General features: G+C 45.4%; 1 protein-coding gene across 5 annotated transcripts in view; it reads right to left on the bottom strand.

Annotated features, from left to right (window-relative positions):
- The window catches only part of LOC142557839 (uncharacterized), a 265,220-nt gene that overhangs the window by 7,236 nt on the left and 242,957 nt on the right, over window positions 1-15,027 (bottom strand). For all 5 annotated transcript variants that reach the window (XM_075670036.1, XM_075670038.1, XM_075670037.1 and 2 more), the window contains one exon: window positions 5,139-5,846. In XM_075670036.1, coding sequence (XP_075526151.1) covers window positions 5,154-5,846 — 693 coding nt within the window. In that variant the 3' untranslated portion in view covers window positions 5,139-5,153. The remainder of the gene's footprint in view (window positions 1-5,138; window positions 5,847-15,027) is intronic.

Here is a 15,027-nt window from a genome sequence, read left to right as displayed (position 1 = left end):
TTTGAATGTATTGTTACTTCCTATTGTTTCCACCAAAGGTTGTGGGTTTGAGTGTTTTAATTAGCCACACCTTAATTACCTGTCTTAATTAAATTTGCCCTAATTAACTATTTCCATACCATTGAAAAAGTAGGTGTTTTTTGGAGGTTACACCAGATATTTTTTTTCTGAAGGAACTACTGCACTTCATATTTTATGTAATACATAAACAAAAAGTAGAATGAATGCACTTTTCACGCATAAAAGCTTTATTAACGAGATGTATGTCATAAAAGAAGTTATAATAAATTGCCAGAATCAAGATTGTGGGATAAAATTTAACAAAGTTTGTAAAGCCATGCTTGCATCTACTAAGAGATATACAAAATGTATTGCCGTCTAATAGGTACTACTCCGAAAAAATCAAAATTTTTCATTGAACAGGTATACCACTACAAAAAATTAAGTGCAAGCGCTACAGTTTGGTGTGCGAGCTGTGGCTGCCGATGTTCCGGGCTGGCTTGCATTGCTGTCGCTCTCTGATTCAAAGTCCAACGAAAAGGTAGCATCCTCAAATCGGTGCAGCTCAATTCATCAATAAAATCAGCTGCAGATGCAGCAGGATAACGACATCTTTGATCTTTCAAAGTGTGCGTGCCGCTCCTAGAGGCGGCCATTTTTGCTTTTTACTTTGATGATCACAAAGCTTTGGAGCATGTTAAAATATTAGTGCCTGGCGTGGAAAAAGCGAACTGCTTAGAAAACAAAAATTTAGTTCTCCTCTTTCACGTCCTATGATGCAGGGTGTCCATGAGTGGCACAGGTCTCGAAAGTGGCATTTCAAACCATCGATAGCGGGCGACCATTTTTTCTTTCTACTTTGATGATTGCAAGAACTTCGAAAAGCGTTCAAGAATCACTGCCTGGGGGAAAAAAGCAAACTGCTTAAAAAATGAAAAACTATAGTTCTCCTCCTTTATGTCCGATAGTGCAGTGTGTCCGTGAACAGCACGGAAGGTCTCAAAAGCGGCACTTCAAACCATCGTTAATAGGCTAACGATGCCCAATAGGCGTGGTACAGAAAGAGTTAACATCAGAGGTCGTGGGTTCAACCTTTACTAAAGGTCGAAGGTTCGACTCCCACCAAAGGTTGTGGGTTCGAGTGGCTTAACTAACTCTATCTTAGTTAACTATGCCTTAGTTAGCTTTGCCTTCATTAACAACAAATGTCGCGGGTTCAACTCCTACCAATGGTCGTAGGTTCAACCACCAATTGTGGCACCATACTTTTGGTATTATTGAATTTTGGTGCGATGTCGGACAGCCAATTTTTCTACCCATGAGTCATCTAAGGCTTTCGCCTTAATAAACTATCAGTTGAGTACTATTGATAATTCTGGATCACTACATGCAGTGGCCTAAGAATTGCTCAATGATTAAGGCTGATTTTTCCTCCTGGATATCTTAGAATCACTTTTACAATGTGAATACTTTTCACAGTTGGCAATGTCATTCAGGGTACCACAACTGCACACCATCTGCAGTACAACGACATGCCTGAACCTTTTAACCAGACCACTGGTCACAAGTTAACAATGTGTGTTGCTTCTGACCTCAGCAACTGGGACTCCACTCTTACATTTGTGACCTATGCATAAAATAATACCACATAGACAGACCACCACTGCCTTTTGCCCACACATTCTCTCTGTATGGATGAAAACTTTCTAGTACAATAGGTGCTATTCTTCAGCACTGCCTTGTTGTCAATGGCTTAACCACCTTTTCCGAGGGTGCTTACTTGTGCCAATCAGCAGCGTCAGAAGCTTCACTGTGTCGTCATCCTCACCTAGCTGATTGATTGACTTCAAATTATCATGGCCCCTATTGTGTCATCAAGCAAATGTCACCTGTCAACTACATGACTGAGCTTCTCATGCTGCTTGCTGACAACTGCCACCAAGGATGTTAAACTGTCAATTTCGAATGCGAATTTCATTGTCTGTTCTGTCAGGATGGCTCCCTCCCATCAAGGGCAGTAACTGTAGAGGGGATGAATGTGCACCACAGCTGAAAATAAATGGCTTTTCAGAGCGAGGCTGGGTATTGTTCTAATAGAACCATCAGACTCTATATGCAGTCAATGACCGATTCTTTGAACATGCCCAATAATTCGGACGCTTTTGCGGCACCGCCATGTAACCCATAGACCAAAAAAAAACGTCTGAAATTTCGGACGCAAAAAACCTTCGCCGTCTGATTTTACGGACCTTATGCCATGACCATAGGCCCAAAACAGCACTAATCGTATTGCCCACCACCGCCATTTTATCTCGCTTCCTCTAACTGGTGCTCTTGCACACAGATCCGCTGGCAGACGTAGCCACCAATGCGGCAACGCTAGGCCCAGCAACTTCGACATTCGCTACCAAGCTTCGTTCTGTTCAGTGCCATGTTTTCCACTGAAACAATTCATTGCTGTTAGCAATGGCGCCGACTCCACATTTGTAATCCTCGTCAACGTCTTGGAAGCTCCAGAAGCACGGCGCGTTGCATAATGCCAGTTCCTGAAAATCAGCTTCGCCTCAATAGAGCAGTGTTAAGCAATAAAGAATACATAAAGTATTGCAGTGAAGCATACCAAGAGTGGGAAGGGGCAATCTGCCTTTCTCATGGCGCGACGGCGCAAGCACCCTGCCCTAGCGCATTAATCACAAAACGTTTTGGAAGGGTAATGCATGTGGCCATGCGTCAAAATGTCCCCCCCCCCCCCCCAGAAAAGAAAAGTGCTTGGACGCGTGCTGCTGCAAACACTCGTGCCATGTACCGCATTAAAACTGTACTGGTAGCTCGACGTCGGTGCAGTGCCAAAAATGTCTGTAGCGTAAGACTGCAACTCCACTTCAAAACAGAAAGCGGCCAGGGCTTCGTCCGAGTTGTCCGGACTGCATCATGAGCCAGGTAGTTGCCGCCTTTCATTGATGGCTAGCAAATTTAATGAAAAACCTGTGCATTACACTTGGGCGACAAACACATTGCGTTGCTGACGAAGTCTTCTTGCAGTGTCAGTCCTCATGTGGTGGTGGCAGCGCGTGCCTGACTTCATGTACTCGTAAGGCATGGTAACACTTGGTCAATACAAGACCGACAAGGCACTCACGCCAACAATTGACCGGCTATTGTGAGTCACTGAAGCGATTTTATCATACCAGGTCGACAACGATGCAACCAACAAGCATGAGTTGTACTGCGACGGGCTTTCTTGTCGACGGCACAGGCAAAATCAGCGTGCCAACCATCGTTCGACCAAACCCCATACGATCGGCCGTCGAACAGACAACACAATAGCGACAGCGTCTTCACTTGTATATATAATTAATCATGCTCAAAACAAGTCAAACATGCCTACTAAGTTGAAATGCACAAGCGTCAACCTCTTTAAGCTGTGCCCATCAAGTTTGAGCCAATGTCGATCTTGTTCAGCAAAGATTAAGCCTGGCGCCATCGAGTTTCTGCATCTGCTACCGGCGCACCTGAACTGGAATGTAAGCAGTTAAGTCGAACGAAACTGCTTTTATAGTTTAGTTCTAATCTTAGCGATTTGAACTCAACTACACTTCACTTCGCACGGCGCGTACACAATAAGCGGCAAGCGGCGATACAGTGCTGTGCCAACATCTGTACGTCACCATACCTGTAGACCATCGGTCGCATTCGCTACATATATAGGTGAGTCTGTATGTGTTGCTTTGCCGGCACATTCCTTAATTTCAGAGAGGCACTGTTTGCCTCCGCATCAAACGGCAAACAAGAGACAGTGCATTCGGTACAGCAGCATAAACAACCGCCTTGCTCAGTTATACCAACACCGTGTGAGTGATGACATCCGCGTGTTTTTGCGAGAGAACACGGCCTATAAATGAGCACTTATGTGAGCACACTTTTCTCTAATAATGCTCTATGGCAAGCGCAAATTGTAAGTATGATGTAGTAAAAGAAAAGTGAGAATCAGCAATAAATTAACAGCCCGTGACATATGTATCTGGATAACAGTTGCCATTGTGTAAGTGGTTCGGTCACTTATGCTGACTCATCTCAGGGTGGAACAACACGGCACATATGCACAAATATGTATGTTTTCCTCATTTTGACAATATCTCGTATCAGCGATGCACCTTGCCCACAATATTTGATGATAACAACGATCTGCGGCTGTAGATATCAATGCAAACAAATGCACAGGTTTGATAAATTCGATACAGAAGGCTGCGCTCGAAGACTTCTTGAATATGCAATATGTCTAAATAATGTGTAAAAGGGATAAAAGAAAGCAAGTGCCAAGTGCACAAATCAGCGACAAATTCCAAGGTAGCCATGTCAGCAAACGGAACTCTGGGTACCTTTATCGACCGCACTGTTTGCAGAACAGCGCACTCAGGCCTGCTCACCCAGTAGTCGGTTAGTGCTACATGGTTTCCAGGAATGACATGCTGTCCTGAAGAAACCATTAATAATGATTCGCGATCCACAAAATGCGAAATCGATGCGCACTCAACGTGGGCGCAGGTACACAAATCAACTGGCGAAAGCCCTGGGACCCTTCCAAAACATTTTCAGCGGCGTGCGGCAGAGGGCACAGGAAAATGAAATAGGCAGATTGTCATGGGTCAAAGTATGTATTCCTTAATTATAAGCACGTGCAGATGCCGTCTCCTATCACAGCATGCACACTGATAAGCATAATAAGTGTACTAGAAGGCCTTCTGAGCAATTTTGGACTTGCGTGTGGCAATTTGAGCCCTTGGGGGCAGTAAAAGGCATGCATTCATTTTTTTGGACTGCCCGATTTTTCGAACGTTTTCGCGGTCCCTAGGGAGTCCACGAAAAACGGACGTTAACTGTATAGCAGCAAAATGAAGGTTGGACTACAACGACACTACTAAAATGAACAAGTTCTAGCGGTATACTCTCATATTGCCACCTTGTGTCAAACCAAACATTAGTAGCCTAAGCTTATAGGTCCAGTTATTTGGGGCAAACAAATCAGTTCACCACTTTAAAAAGATAAGCTTTTTACTAGTGCATAGTGCCTGATTACTGTCCGGGTGACCCAATGCATTCTGGCCAACCAGTAAAAGTGCTTCGCTAATGAGCCTGACCTGAGTGAACAGCTTTCAGCAGTAGCCGCCCCCAGTCTCGCAGGAGTCCAGTGGCTCCTGCTTGAGCCAGGACGGGAACTCGGCAGCACGGCAGAGGTCCTCCGAATAGGTTGATGGATATGCCCAGTTGGACCCTGGTGGGCTTGGCTCGGCTGGCTGCTCACACGCGTACTCCAAGGGCTGCTGTGCCCCGCCGCTCCACTGGCAATACGACTGGGTGCCGTGCTGTGGGGGTGGGTGAACGTCTGGGAAGCCGTCCTGGTAGAACTGTGGTGGTTGCTGGACCAGCCGTTGCTGATTGTACTGCGCATTGTAGTAGCCGCCCGTCGTGCTGTGGTAGTCCATCTGCTGCTGTTCATCCGAGGGGCCGACCTGGTGCTGCTGCTGTTGGGAATGAAGGTGTATTGGCTGCTGCTGCTGCTGCTGCTGCTGCTGCTGCTGCTGCTGCTGCTGCTGCTGCTGCTGCTGCTGCTGCTGCTGCTGCTGCTGCTGCTGTGGTGCCATGTGGTTATTGGACAGGTGGTGCACTGGTTGGAGGCGTTGGTGTTGCATTGGGGGCTGTGGGGGGTGCATCCCAATAGCTACAGGGCTGTAGTCAGACAGTGCATGGGCTGCAGTCTCGATGGTTTTTTTCTTACGGCCCCGCTTTTTAGGCTGTTCTGGTGGGTAGCTTCCAGGAATCATGTGGTCCCCAGGCTCCTCCTTAACCTGCGACAAACCTCTACTGATGGCCTTCCACAAACATGGGTTTCAAAGGGCAAGACAAAACATGCCTAGTAGAAGCACTGTTTAAAAGAAAAACTTCTGTGTAATGCTAAAATCTCATCTCATGCTGTCAATTATATAATAGGGCTTGCATGTTGGGTGCTACCACCATGTGGTACCAATCCTTTCCTATATTTACAATTTCCCCCCCCCCCCATGAAAACTCTTCTTAGAGGTGGGTGAATATCTACTTTTTTAATACGAAGCAAATATGAATAGGCAGTATTGAACATTGAATTGAATAGTCAAATGCAGATGCATATATTTACAGCAGGAATATTTATTACGGTATAATTATGCACCATGCCGTGACTAATGCAAAAAAAATATACAGTTGAACCCACTTATAACAATATTCAAGTGGTACAAAACTTCCATTGTTATAACCGATAATTGTTATATCCGGGCTGCATGAAGAAATCAAAATAGGGGATGGCAGAGCTGTTGCGAGAAAACTATAATGGTGGGGAGGCCATTACCCCTCCCCACTGCTTTCCTCTATCTAGCTGCCGATTCTGTCCACTCGTTTACCTTCCTGGGCACTCTAATTGTGTGTAACAAGCCACGGCTGTTGGCGTTTAAGAATGGCACTGCTATAACAACTGCAAAGAGGGGTCACGGGCAGCAAGCAATGCACGAGCTCCACCGAGGCATCGCTTTGGTGGCCCCAAAAGGTGCCCTTTAAAATATGTGAGAAGGTTGCCGCGGCAGCCTGTCAGCTTGAGAAATCCAGAAGAAACGCTGAGGCGAGATCGCCACAAGCACATTCACCACATACTTCTCACTGGATTGCACAAAAAAACCCTAAGTCCGTCAGCCTTACATGCTTTATGTGAAGCTTGCCGACATCCTTCTCCAGGGCATCCAGGTGCTCCACATAGTGCAGCGGAAAATTCCTAGCAAAAACGAAGCCCCGGAGGGAGACTGAATCATCTGCCGGACCTTCTGTGAGGAACATTGAGGCAGCCTGCCCTACCACGTCATTGCTGCCGTCGTGATACAATGCAAGCACATTCGTGACGATCTCCTCATAGGTTAGAAGCATTTAGTTTCGAAATTTGTATCTGTGTACTTTTTTTTTCACTGACAACGTCACACATTGTGCTGATGATCAGTGGACGGATCAGCTATATTCCGTTTTGGCACCGAGTCAAACAAGGCTGAGAAACCACGTGGCCAGGAAAGACTTCGATGCAACCAACAAAGACGAACACGAGCAGTTTGCAGAACTGCACTGAAGGATGAGGAACCAGCGAGCAATCTGGGAGCTGTGCAGTTGGCACAGTCCATTCATGTTTCGGAGGGGTGTGAGGGCGATGGACGATAGGCGCGCGGAGAATGCTGCAAAATGACCATGCGGCGGCTGTTGGGGCAGCGGGTCATTGTGCAGCAGCCCGAACTTCTCTTTCTTTTTTTTTTTCATGGATTTCACATTTCACTGCCTTTCGGCACGGACACCCAGCAGCCAGAATTCATTGTTATAACCGGTAATGCAGCATGGCGGCATTGTAGCAAGCAGGTTATTTCACCATGAAAAACATACAAAAAGTTCATGGTGCAGCAGCTTCTCATTGTTATATCCGATATCAAATCAAATCAAATCATATTTTATTCTCCAGCAAGTATCTGGATGGTCACCTGGGCTAAAAGCTGTATGAACAGCTTGAACAGACAAGATATTGCTAAAACTAGTATCATTATAAGTGGGTTTGACTGTACCAAGAACGAAACACCAGTTTTAAACACAAGATCATCAATTTTTAATAGAGACTGTGCAGATTCTATGCACTGTGGAAATGATATTATAAGAAGCATATTGCTGGTACCTGGCTATCTAGCATTGTTTGGGGTTCTGCAGGGCGACACCAAGGAGAACAGCTTGTTCGTGTAAATTGAGTAGTTGTGTTCGTCATGAGTGTACATGTCTGCGTCAACATCGGCATGACGACTACCACGTTGAAGAGGATCGTACGGCGGCAATGACACGATTTCCACGCCAGCTGTTTGAGGCAACCTTACGACATGACAATTGCTGGTTTCTACATACACCAATCCCTCGTTATCTCAAACTTGCACATCTCGAAAAATCGGCTAAGTCGATAATTTTCGTGGCACCGAACCAATTCCCATACATGTCATGTATTTATTGCCCTTTATCTCGAAGTATTTTTGGGCCAAATTGCGCATACCTCGAAATCTTGTCTGAGAGCAGAAGAAAATCTCCGCCACTGGAACGTTTAACAAGCTTGGTGCGCGGCTGCCATGCCTACCACAAAGAGGACATTTTCACCGAATGTCAAGTTGGAACCTAGCAGCATAACTTTGTCAAGCAGCCATGTGGCACATCATGTGATGGGAGAGACATGTGCAAAGGCAGTCCCTGCAAAATAGCATGCTTGACACAGTTCATTTTGTTCACTTTATGCAACACACATGATTTACCATCAGAGGTTTGATTTCCATTCTATGCAACATAGAATAAAAACGCACATGCTGCATGCATTCTGATACGCTCTGCTTGCATAGCGCATACTCGTGAATGCTCATGTCACTTGCATACGCAACCCATGTAGCACCAACGTACCATGAACAGTGCTACAGAAAGCGACGTGAGCATTTATGAGTACGCACTATGTGGGCAGGATGTACCGGTTGAATTCACCATTGCAAGATTGCTGAGATAGCTACAAACGAAGGAAACGGTGAACGTGGCGACGACGAAAGACCTCAAGAGGTGCCGACATCAGCCAACCAAAGCAAGAAACATGCTTCGCTTGCTGCGAAATAAAGTTGAGTGCAGATGCGGGAATGATTGGCTCATGCGATGAGGGAAACAGCTCAAAGACACCTTTCTAGATCCAAGTGCTACTGCAAAGCAAACCAGCCTTACATAATTTTTATGCACTGAATAAAACGGCAGCGCAAAAAATAGAACTGTTTGATATCTCTGGTATGGTTCTATTTTTTCTTTGAAAGCATTACAAAAAGCCAGTTTAGAAGCTCTTGTTGAAAAGCTAGTCAGTAGCGGTGAATTTTTTTAGAAATTACTCAACATTTCGCTGCAATTTCCGCAACATTGGTTATCTCGTAAATTCACTTATCTCGAAATTTCTTCTGGTTTTTACTACTTACAAGTATTGCTGTATTTAGCAGACAAGTATAAGCGAGAGACACACGAATTGTGATGTCATCGGCAACTACCTCCTGTGCAATGGCACGTACCTATGACTATGTCATGAGGTGTATGTTAAAATGACAATGGCATTCATACTCGGGCAAAGAAATGTTAGAGCGTGATTAACTTGGACGATCATGAAGTTCGTACAACACTGCACAATATCTATGTAGCATGCTACGAGGAAAGCGCTGAGGAAAGTGGTCCAGTCCCAGAGGTAGTGCACTCTAACACGGCACCTCGGACTGCAGGCTGTCACAAGGAATGAAGACGAGCAAGTGGCACAAGGCGCATGTGCCGTGCATTTCAAAGCACCGGCTAGCTTTCGAACGAGATAATTGTGCATGCTATCATAGCCTAATGGTTAGAACACAATGCTGCTGTGCTCGACAGCAGAGGTTCCATTCCGCGATCGGTCATACATATTTTCTTTTTATTCAAGCGAGGCGAGAAAGGAACCTACCCAGCTAACTCCCTACATTCTACCTGCCACAGAATGCCAAGAATGAGGCAAAGCATGCTTTACATAAAAAACTGCACAAGTAGACTCTTAACAGCTTAAGAAACGCTGACTTTTGTGCCACAGACATGTAAAAGGGCCTGTTGCAAGGAAAACATCACTGGTTGTCGCAAAAAAGATAAAACTGCTACATAACTAGACTGCCAATAACACTAATTGACAGCCTACAAGCAACAGTTTGTCACGTATGCTTCAACCGCAAGCCGAAAACATAGCTTTGCATTACCCATTTTTATTTCAGTGAGCTTCAGCTGTTTCAAGTTTTTACCGGACACGAGCAACCCCTGCTCTAATTTGACCAAGCATTGCACGAGGCCATGGTCGCCGCTCATGCATTCAACCTTATTTTGCAGCAGCCGTAGGTACTCCCAAGTCTGAACCATAGTTGGGACTTCACATGGCTCTTTGTCCGCCAGCTCTTTGTCCTCATTGGGACTACCAACAGTGTCAATTATCTCAACAATAATCACTGGGGTGACCACGGCAGCAGCAGCGTCAGTCAACACGAATGTATCGAAGTCGCCTTCTACCTCTTGGCCAGCAATTTTATGAACAGCCTCGTACAGATTGCTGCAAGCCCAGTCTCAGAGTTGGTGACGATGACAATTTATTCCCGAGCTGTGCAATCATGAGGTTTGCAAAACAAGAGTTGCAAAACAAACAAAACAACACTGAACCAATTCTACGGTTCGTGTGTCGGTGTTCACGCACCATCACATCCGCGCCATTGACAAATGTCTAGGAACAGAATTCAATGACCCTACCACGCATTTGGACTGTTTGCCTGAAGTCGGATGGTGCGAATCGAGCATGACCGGCTCGAGAAAATCACCGGGCAAACACCACCTTGTGTTAATCCGCCATGTTGACAGCCTGATTTGCTGCTGGCGACGCTCGGATTTTTCATGTTTTCAGCAAAGTTATCAGTCGATTTGCACCATCAAAAGTTCAAAAAAGCTAGGGACAGTGTTTTATTGTGATGCAGGACAATTATGGCGAGTGGCAAGCAAATTTTTAGACCGGCTTCTCAGAAGTCGTCTTCCCTATTTGTTAACGCAGTGCCTCACATCAAACATGGCACTTATCATCAGAGGGATACTTCTCTTGAGCTTTTCGGCATGTTTCAGCACCAGAAGTGCTTTTTAGAGCGGTAAAACTTGGCTCGTCGATCGCACTCCATGGAATGCTACGGCGCAAGTCTGCCCACGGTCCTTTGGCCACTTTTTGGCATCTAAGAGACCATGGTTTTCTGGCATCACAAAGCGTCAGGAAAACTTTATTTCTGTCTGGATTCTATCACGGGGGACACCAGCGATGCAATTGTGACCGAGATTAATGGTTCGGGTGTGCTGCAGCATTTAATTTGACAGCTTCCGTTCACTCCGCAGTAAACAGCTGGGAGCACTCGGCACTCGCTTGGTACCTGTTACTAGGCGGTCACTGGTTGTGGGTTTGGTACTTTTGTGGCCTGTTCTGTGCCTGCATAAGACTTATTCGTCGGTGGTATTAATTTGAACTGCATGTGCAGAAGGGTCGCCGCCACCGAGCGGCGGCGCTTGCTACTTCACTCTAAGTGGGTCAAGCACTTCGTGCAATTCCGAGTAATGCAGCTTAAAATGCATGCATTTGGATCATGACCAGAAGAAATTTTAAATAAAGCGATATTTCGAGTAAAGCGATTTCGTTAAAATGATGGATTACTGTAGTTTTTCTGGGGTCCCACAAAGAAAAACAATGCTCACGATATTTCCAGGATAATTGCAATTTTATGTTGCAGGTTTTCAAGCGGTCACAATAGCTGTGTGATGCAGTTACGTTGTGTTTCAAACAACTCCATGTCCCACCCCTCCCTGCCCGGACAGTATGGCAGCGGGTCATAAAACAATGTCACTTGGCTGCTAAGCCGCCCATGGGGATGTCAATGAGGTTCCCCCATTGACTGACTTTCGGGCAGAATTCAGAACTGCGCTGGTGCAAGCGCAAGGCAGGGCCTGGGGAAACAACATCCAGGCATATGAAGGTGCGTATGTGTTCCTCTTACACCCTTAAAAAAGTTTGCACCCTTTGGGGTGCATCCTGTCCCACAACAATAATTGTCATCAGTTTTGCCTACATTTCCTTTCTTTAACGCTGAGAGCCTGGTACTTCCAAGTCACAAACGTCGTGCATGTTATCAGCATGGCATAGCATTCCCAACAGGAAAGTAGCCAGCGCAGCGTTTTCAGGAAAGTATATGTAGCCAAGACAGGTGACGATTATTGTTGTGAGACAAATATACACCCTAAACAGTGCAACTGTTTTAAGGGGGGAAGTGGGTATTCTGACCTTCATTAAGACCCCTTTTACCAAATTTATTGAAAATGTACAACCTTGATCAGTTTTTCATGCTGATTCCAAATATACAATTGCTTTTAACATATGCAAATTAGTTCTAAAGTAAACTAAAATTAATTAGCATTGTTTCTGGGAACAATGGAGCAAAAACTACTCATCAAATTTTTGCTTTAGGCACATAGCCGGATACTAGGAACTATAAGCTTCACAATGGTAGGAATAGTTTTTTGGTATAACAATTATTAACAATTATACAGCACATCAAAGCTTTCTTTTCAAAATGGGTTCAAAGTGGCTGTTTAATGTATGGACAATAAAAAAAATATTAAAACCGAGATACAAAAATCTGGTCCTACCATTGTGTGCATTATTCACGTAGCTCAGTACTGCAACAAAAATTACAATTCTAGGTGCTCTGATTACTGCGAAATCACTCCCGGAAGGATGCAAATATTCAAAAATTCATGTTTTCAGAAAACACACACAAAAAAAATGGACAAGCTCATTTTTATTCCACTATAACAAAAATTATTGATATATCTACATCTAAATGGTCAGTAGCCACCAGGGATGTAATCTGTCTGCCTACAGCTACCAAAATGGCATTTTTTGAAGGCTTGTCGCAGATTTTCTACAGATGGCTGCTTGCAGGCTGATGCTGCTGCTCGCTGGTTATTTTTCTCGGCCATTCTCATGCTGTTCGGTAGCCCCTGATTCAAATAAAGCTCCTGGAGTATGGCAGATGAAGCTCTCTCGTTCCCCAAATTAAATTTCATTATTGCCTCAGTCACAGCAGCTTCAACAGCAAAATCCGAGGCATGCTGTTCCTTAGGTGCCAATGCCCAAATCATGGAATGCAAGCATTCATTATTGTTTTGGATCATGCTACGCTGGCACCTTTGAAGCAATTTTTCTTCTGAGAGGCACTCATACACTGGTAGAAGGGCTTGACAAACATGGACAGGCAAATTATATCGACACTTTGGGATGGGCTCATTTTTTGCTTGCGCATTATTCTGACGGCACCAAGAATCTAGACCAGATGGGCAAAGACTGTGTTTTCAAACCTTTTCTTTTGACCTGATGTGGCGGTATGTTGCCATCACAGCCTTCTGCATAGTCTTCACATCCCCTTTGTTGGATTTTAATGCCCATCCATAGTAGGCACTGAGTTTGGTAATCAGGTCACCCGTCAATTTTCCTTTACCACGAAGTGTTTCAGAAGCAGAGCATTTGTGTTTGGCAACGAGAGTGCGCAAGGCAGTCCCCATCCTTTTTTTGAATGTGACTTATGCAATCTTCCTTCACCACTGGCACAAAGCCATACACTTTGGCTTGTCTGAGAGCAAGAAATGCATGACTATCATCATCTGAGAGGACTGTGGTGTATCTCAGTTCGTGCAGCTGAAGTGACCTCCGGAACAGTATAAGCGCCGCTTCAACTTCCATCTCCCCAGCTTTTTTTTTTTTGCATTTTTTTGGCACATATGGCTTGCCTTCCCATCTTGGTAGTCTGGGTCACCAGATTTCAGCTCGTGCACACACCCACACAGAAGTTGCTCAGGACAAAGTAGTCGGGCACAAGTCCGGAGAACAGTTCGATGACTGTGCCAACTCCGATGTGTGACGAATGGCTGCGCGTCATGCACGAGCCACCGTAGGATACCACTATATTCCTGGAGTTTGCAACTTTCAAGTCAGTATACAATGACTTCACTGATAGTGCACACAAGCCCATCAGCTTTTGGGCCACAGACGCTGGAACCAGCTTCTGTTTGAGATAGCCTTACCACGTTTTGTTATGAAGGCCACGATGCGAGATATTCATTGCAGCAAAAACGTCGTTTATTGCTGTTTGTCGATTTCCAGTGCTAATCATCATACAAACGGCGAGAATGTTCCCTACGAAGGGGTTGACCGTTTTGTTGTTTTTCACGTGCGGCAAGCTCCACTCAGAAACAACATCACCGCAGTTTTCACAAATGGTGAAAAGCTTGACTGCAAGGCCATATTCTCGCTCCTCTGCGTCAAAAGTCACGGAGCCACCATGGAGACTGCACTTTAGATGCGAGACCAAAGCACTTATCGCTTCCGCACTGATAACATAAAACTGCGACTCCATCTCCGCCAGCCTGTCCGCACCATCGTTGATGCTCATACACATGTTCAATTTTCGCTTCGTTGCCGAAATTCCTACCAGTTGTTAGACGTTTTCCCCTGCTTGCTTCTGCCGTTGGAGCAATTCCACTGGCTGCACCATCTTTGTGTCGTGTCGAACGCTGCTCCTGCGATCACGCGATGTCATTAGGCCTAGCTCGCTCTCGCCAGATCCATTGCATCCCACGTCGCAGCCATCGCTTGATCCGTGTCTCCCCGGGGGACACGTGTCTTAGAGACCAAAAAATCACGAAAAAAAAATTTGTTTCTTGAAAGTGGTATTTTCATAATATACAAACACTGCTGCATGTTCTGACCAAGTTTCCCACGTCATGGATCAATATTTTAGCCGCAATATCAATTTATGTAACTGATGCAAGCTATAGTTTGACAGAAAGAAGTATAAAAAGGGGGCTTTTTTCATGCCACGCCACTGCTGAACGACGTATGTTGTCGTGGCCATCTTAGCCGCATTGGAAAGAACTACTTCTCTTCTTCAATTTCCCACCACATTTTCGTTCGTCCGCATATTTGCTACCGCACCAAAAAAAGCCCCAGCGTGCGACCCCATTCGCCCATTCAGTGCACGTGACTAAATAAAGTCCTGCGATTGGCTTAGGTGGCTGGCATCGTCTGCTACAGCATGCGGACGTGCTTGAAAAGCGAACCGCGAGGCCATTTTGAAAGCCGCTAGCGTAGCATGTAGTGATGTCGGAATGTTGGAAGTTTGGCACTCGAAATAAGTTTGGCAAGAAAATAAAGCAAGCACGCTACAACTTCGAAAAGTACTCCGACCCTGCCGAAAAACACAGCAACGACCACCTGCCGGTGGTTTCAAGCAACGGCTGCGACACCGGATGCAACGAACCTGGCAAGAGTGAGCTAGGCCTAACCCGGCCTCGGAAACTCCGCCACTTTCGCGGCAGAGGTAATTGGTG

The sequence above is a fragment of the Dermacentor variabilis genome, chromosome 9, assembly GCF_050947875.1.
Source record: "Dermacentor variabilis isolate Ectoservices chromosome 9, ASM5094787v1, whole genome shotgun sequence".
In the NCBI taxonomy this organism is placed as follows: domain Eukaryota; kingdom Metazoa; phylum Arthropoda; class Arachnida; order Ixodida; family Ixodidae; genus Dermacentor; species Dermacentor variabilis.
The sequence above is the reverse complement of the archived record's forward strand: the minus strand, read 5'-3'. Positions and strand labels throughout refer to the sequence as shown.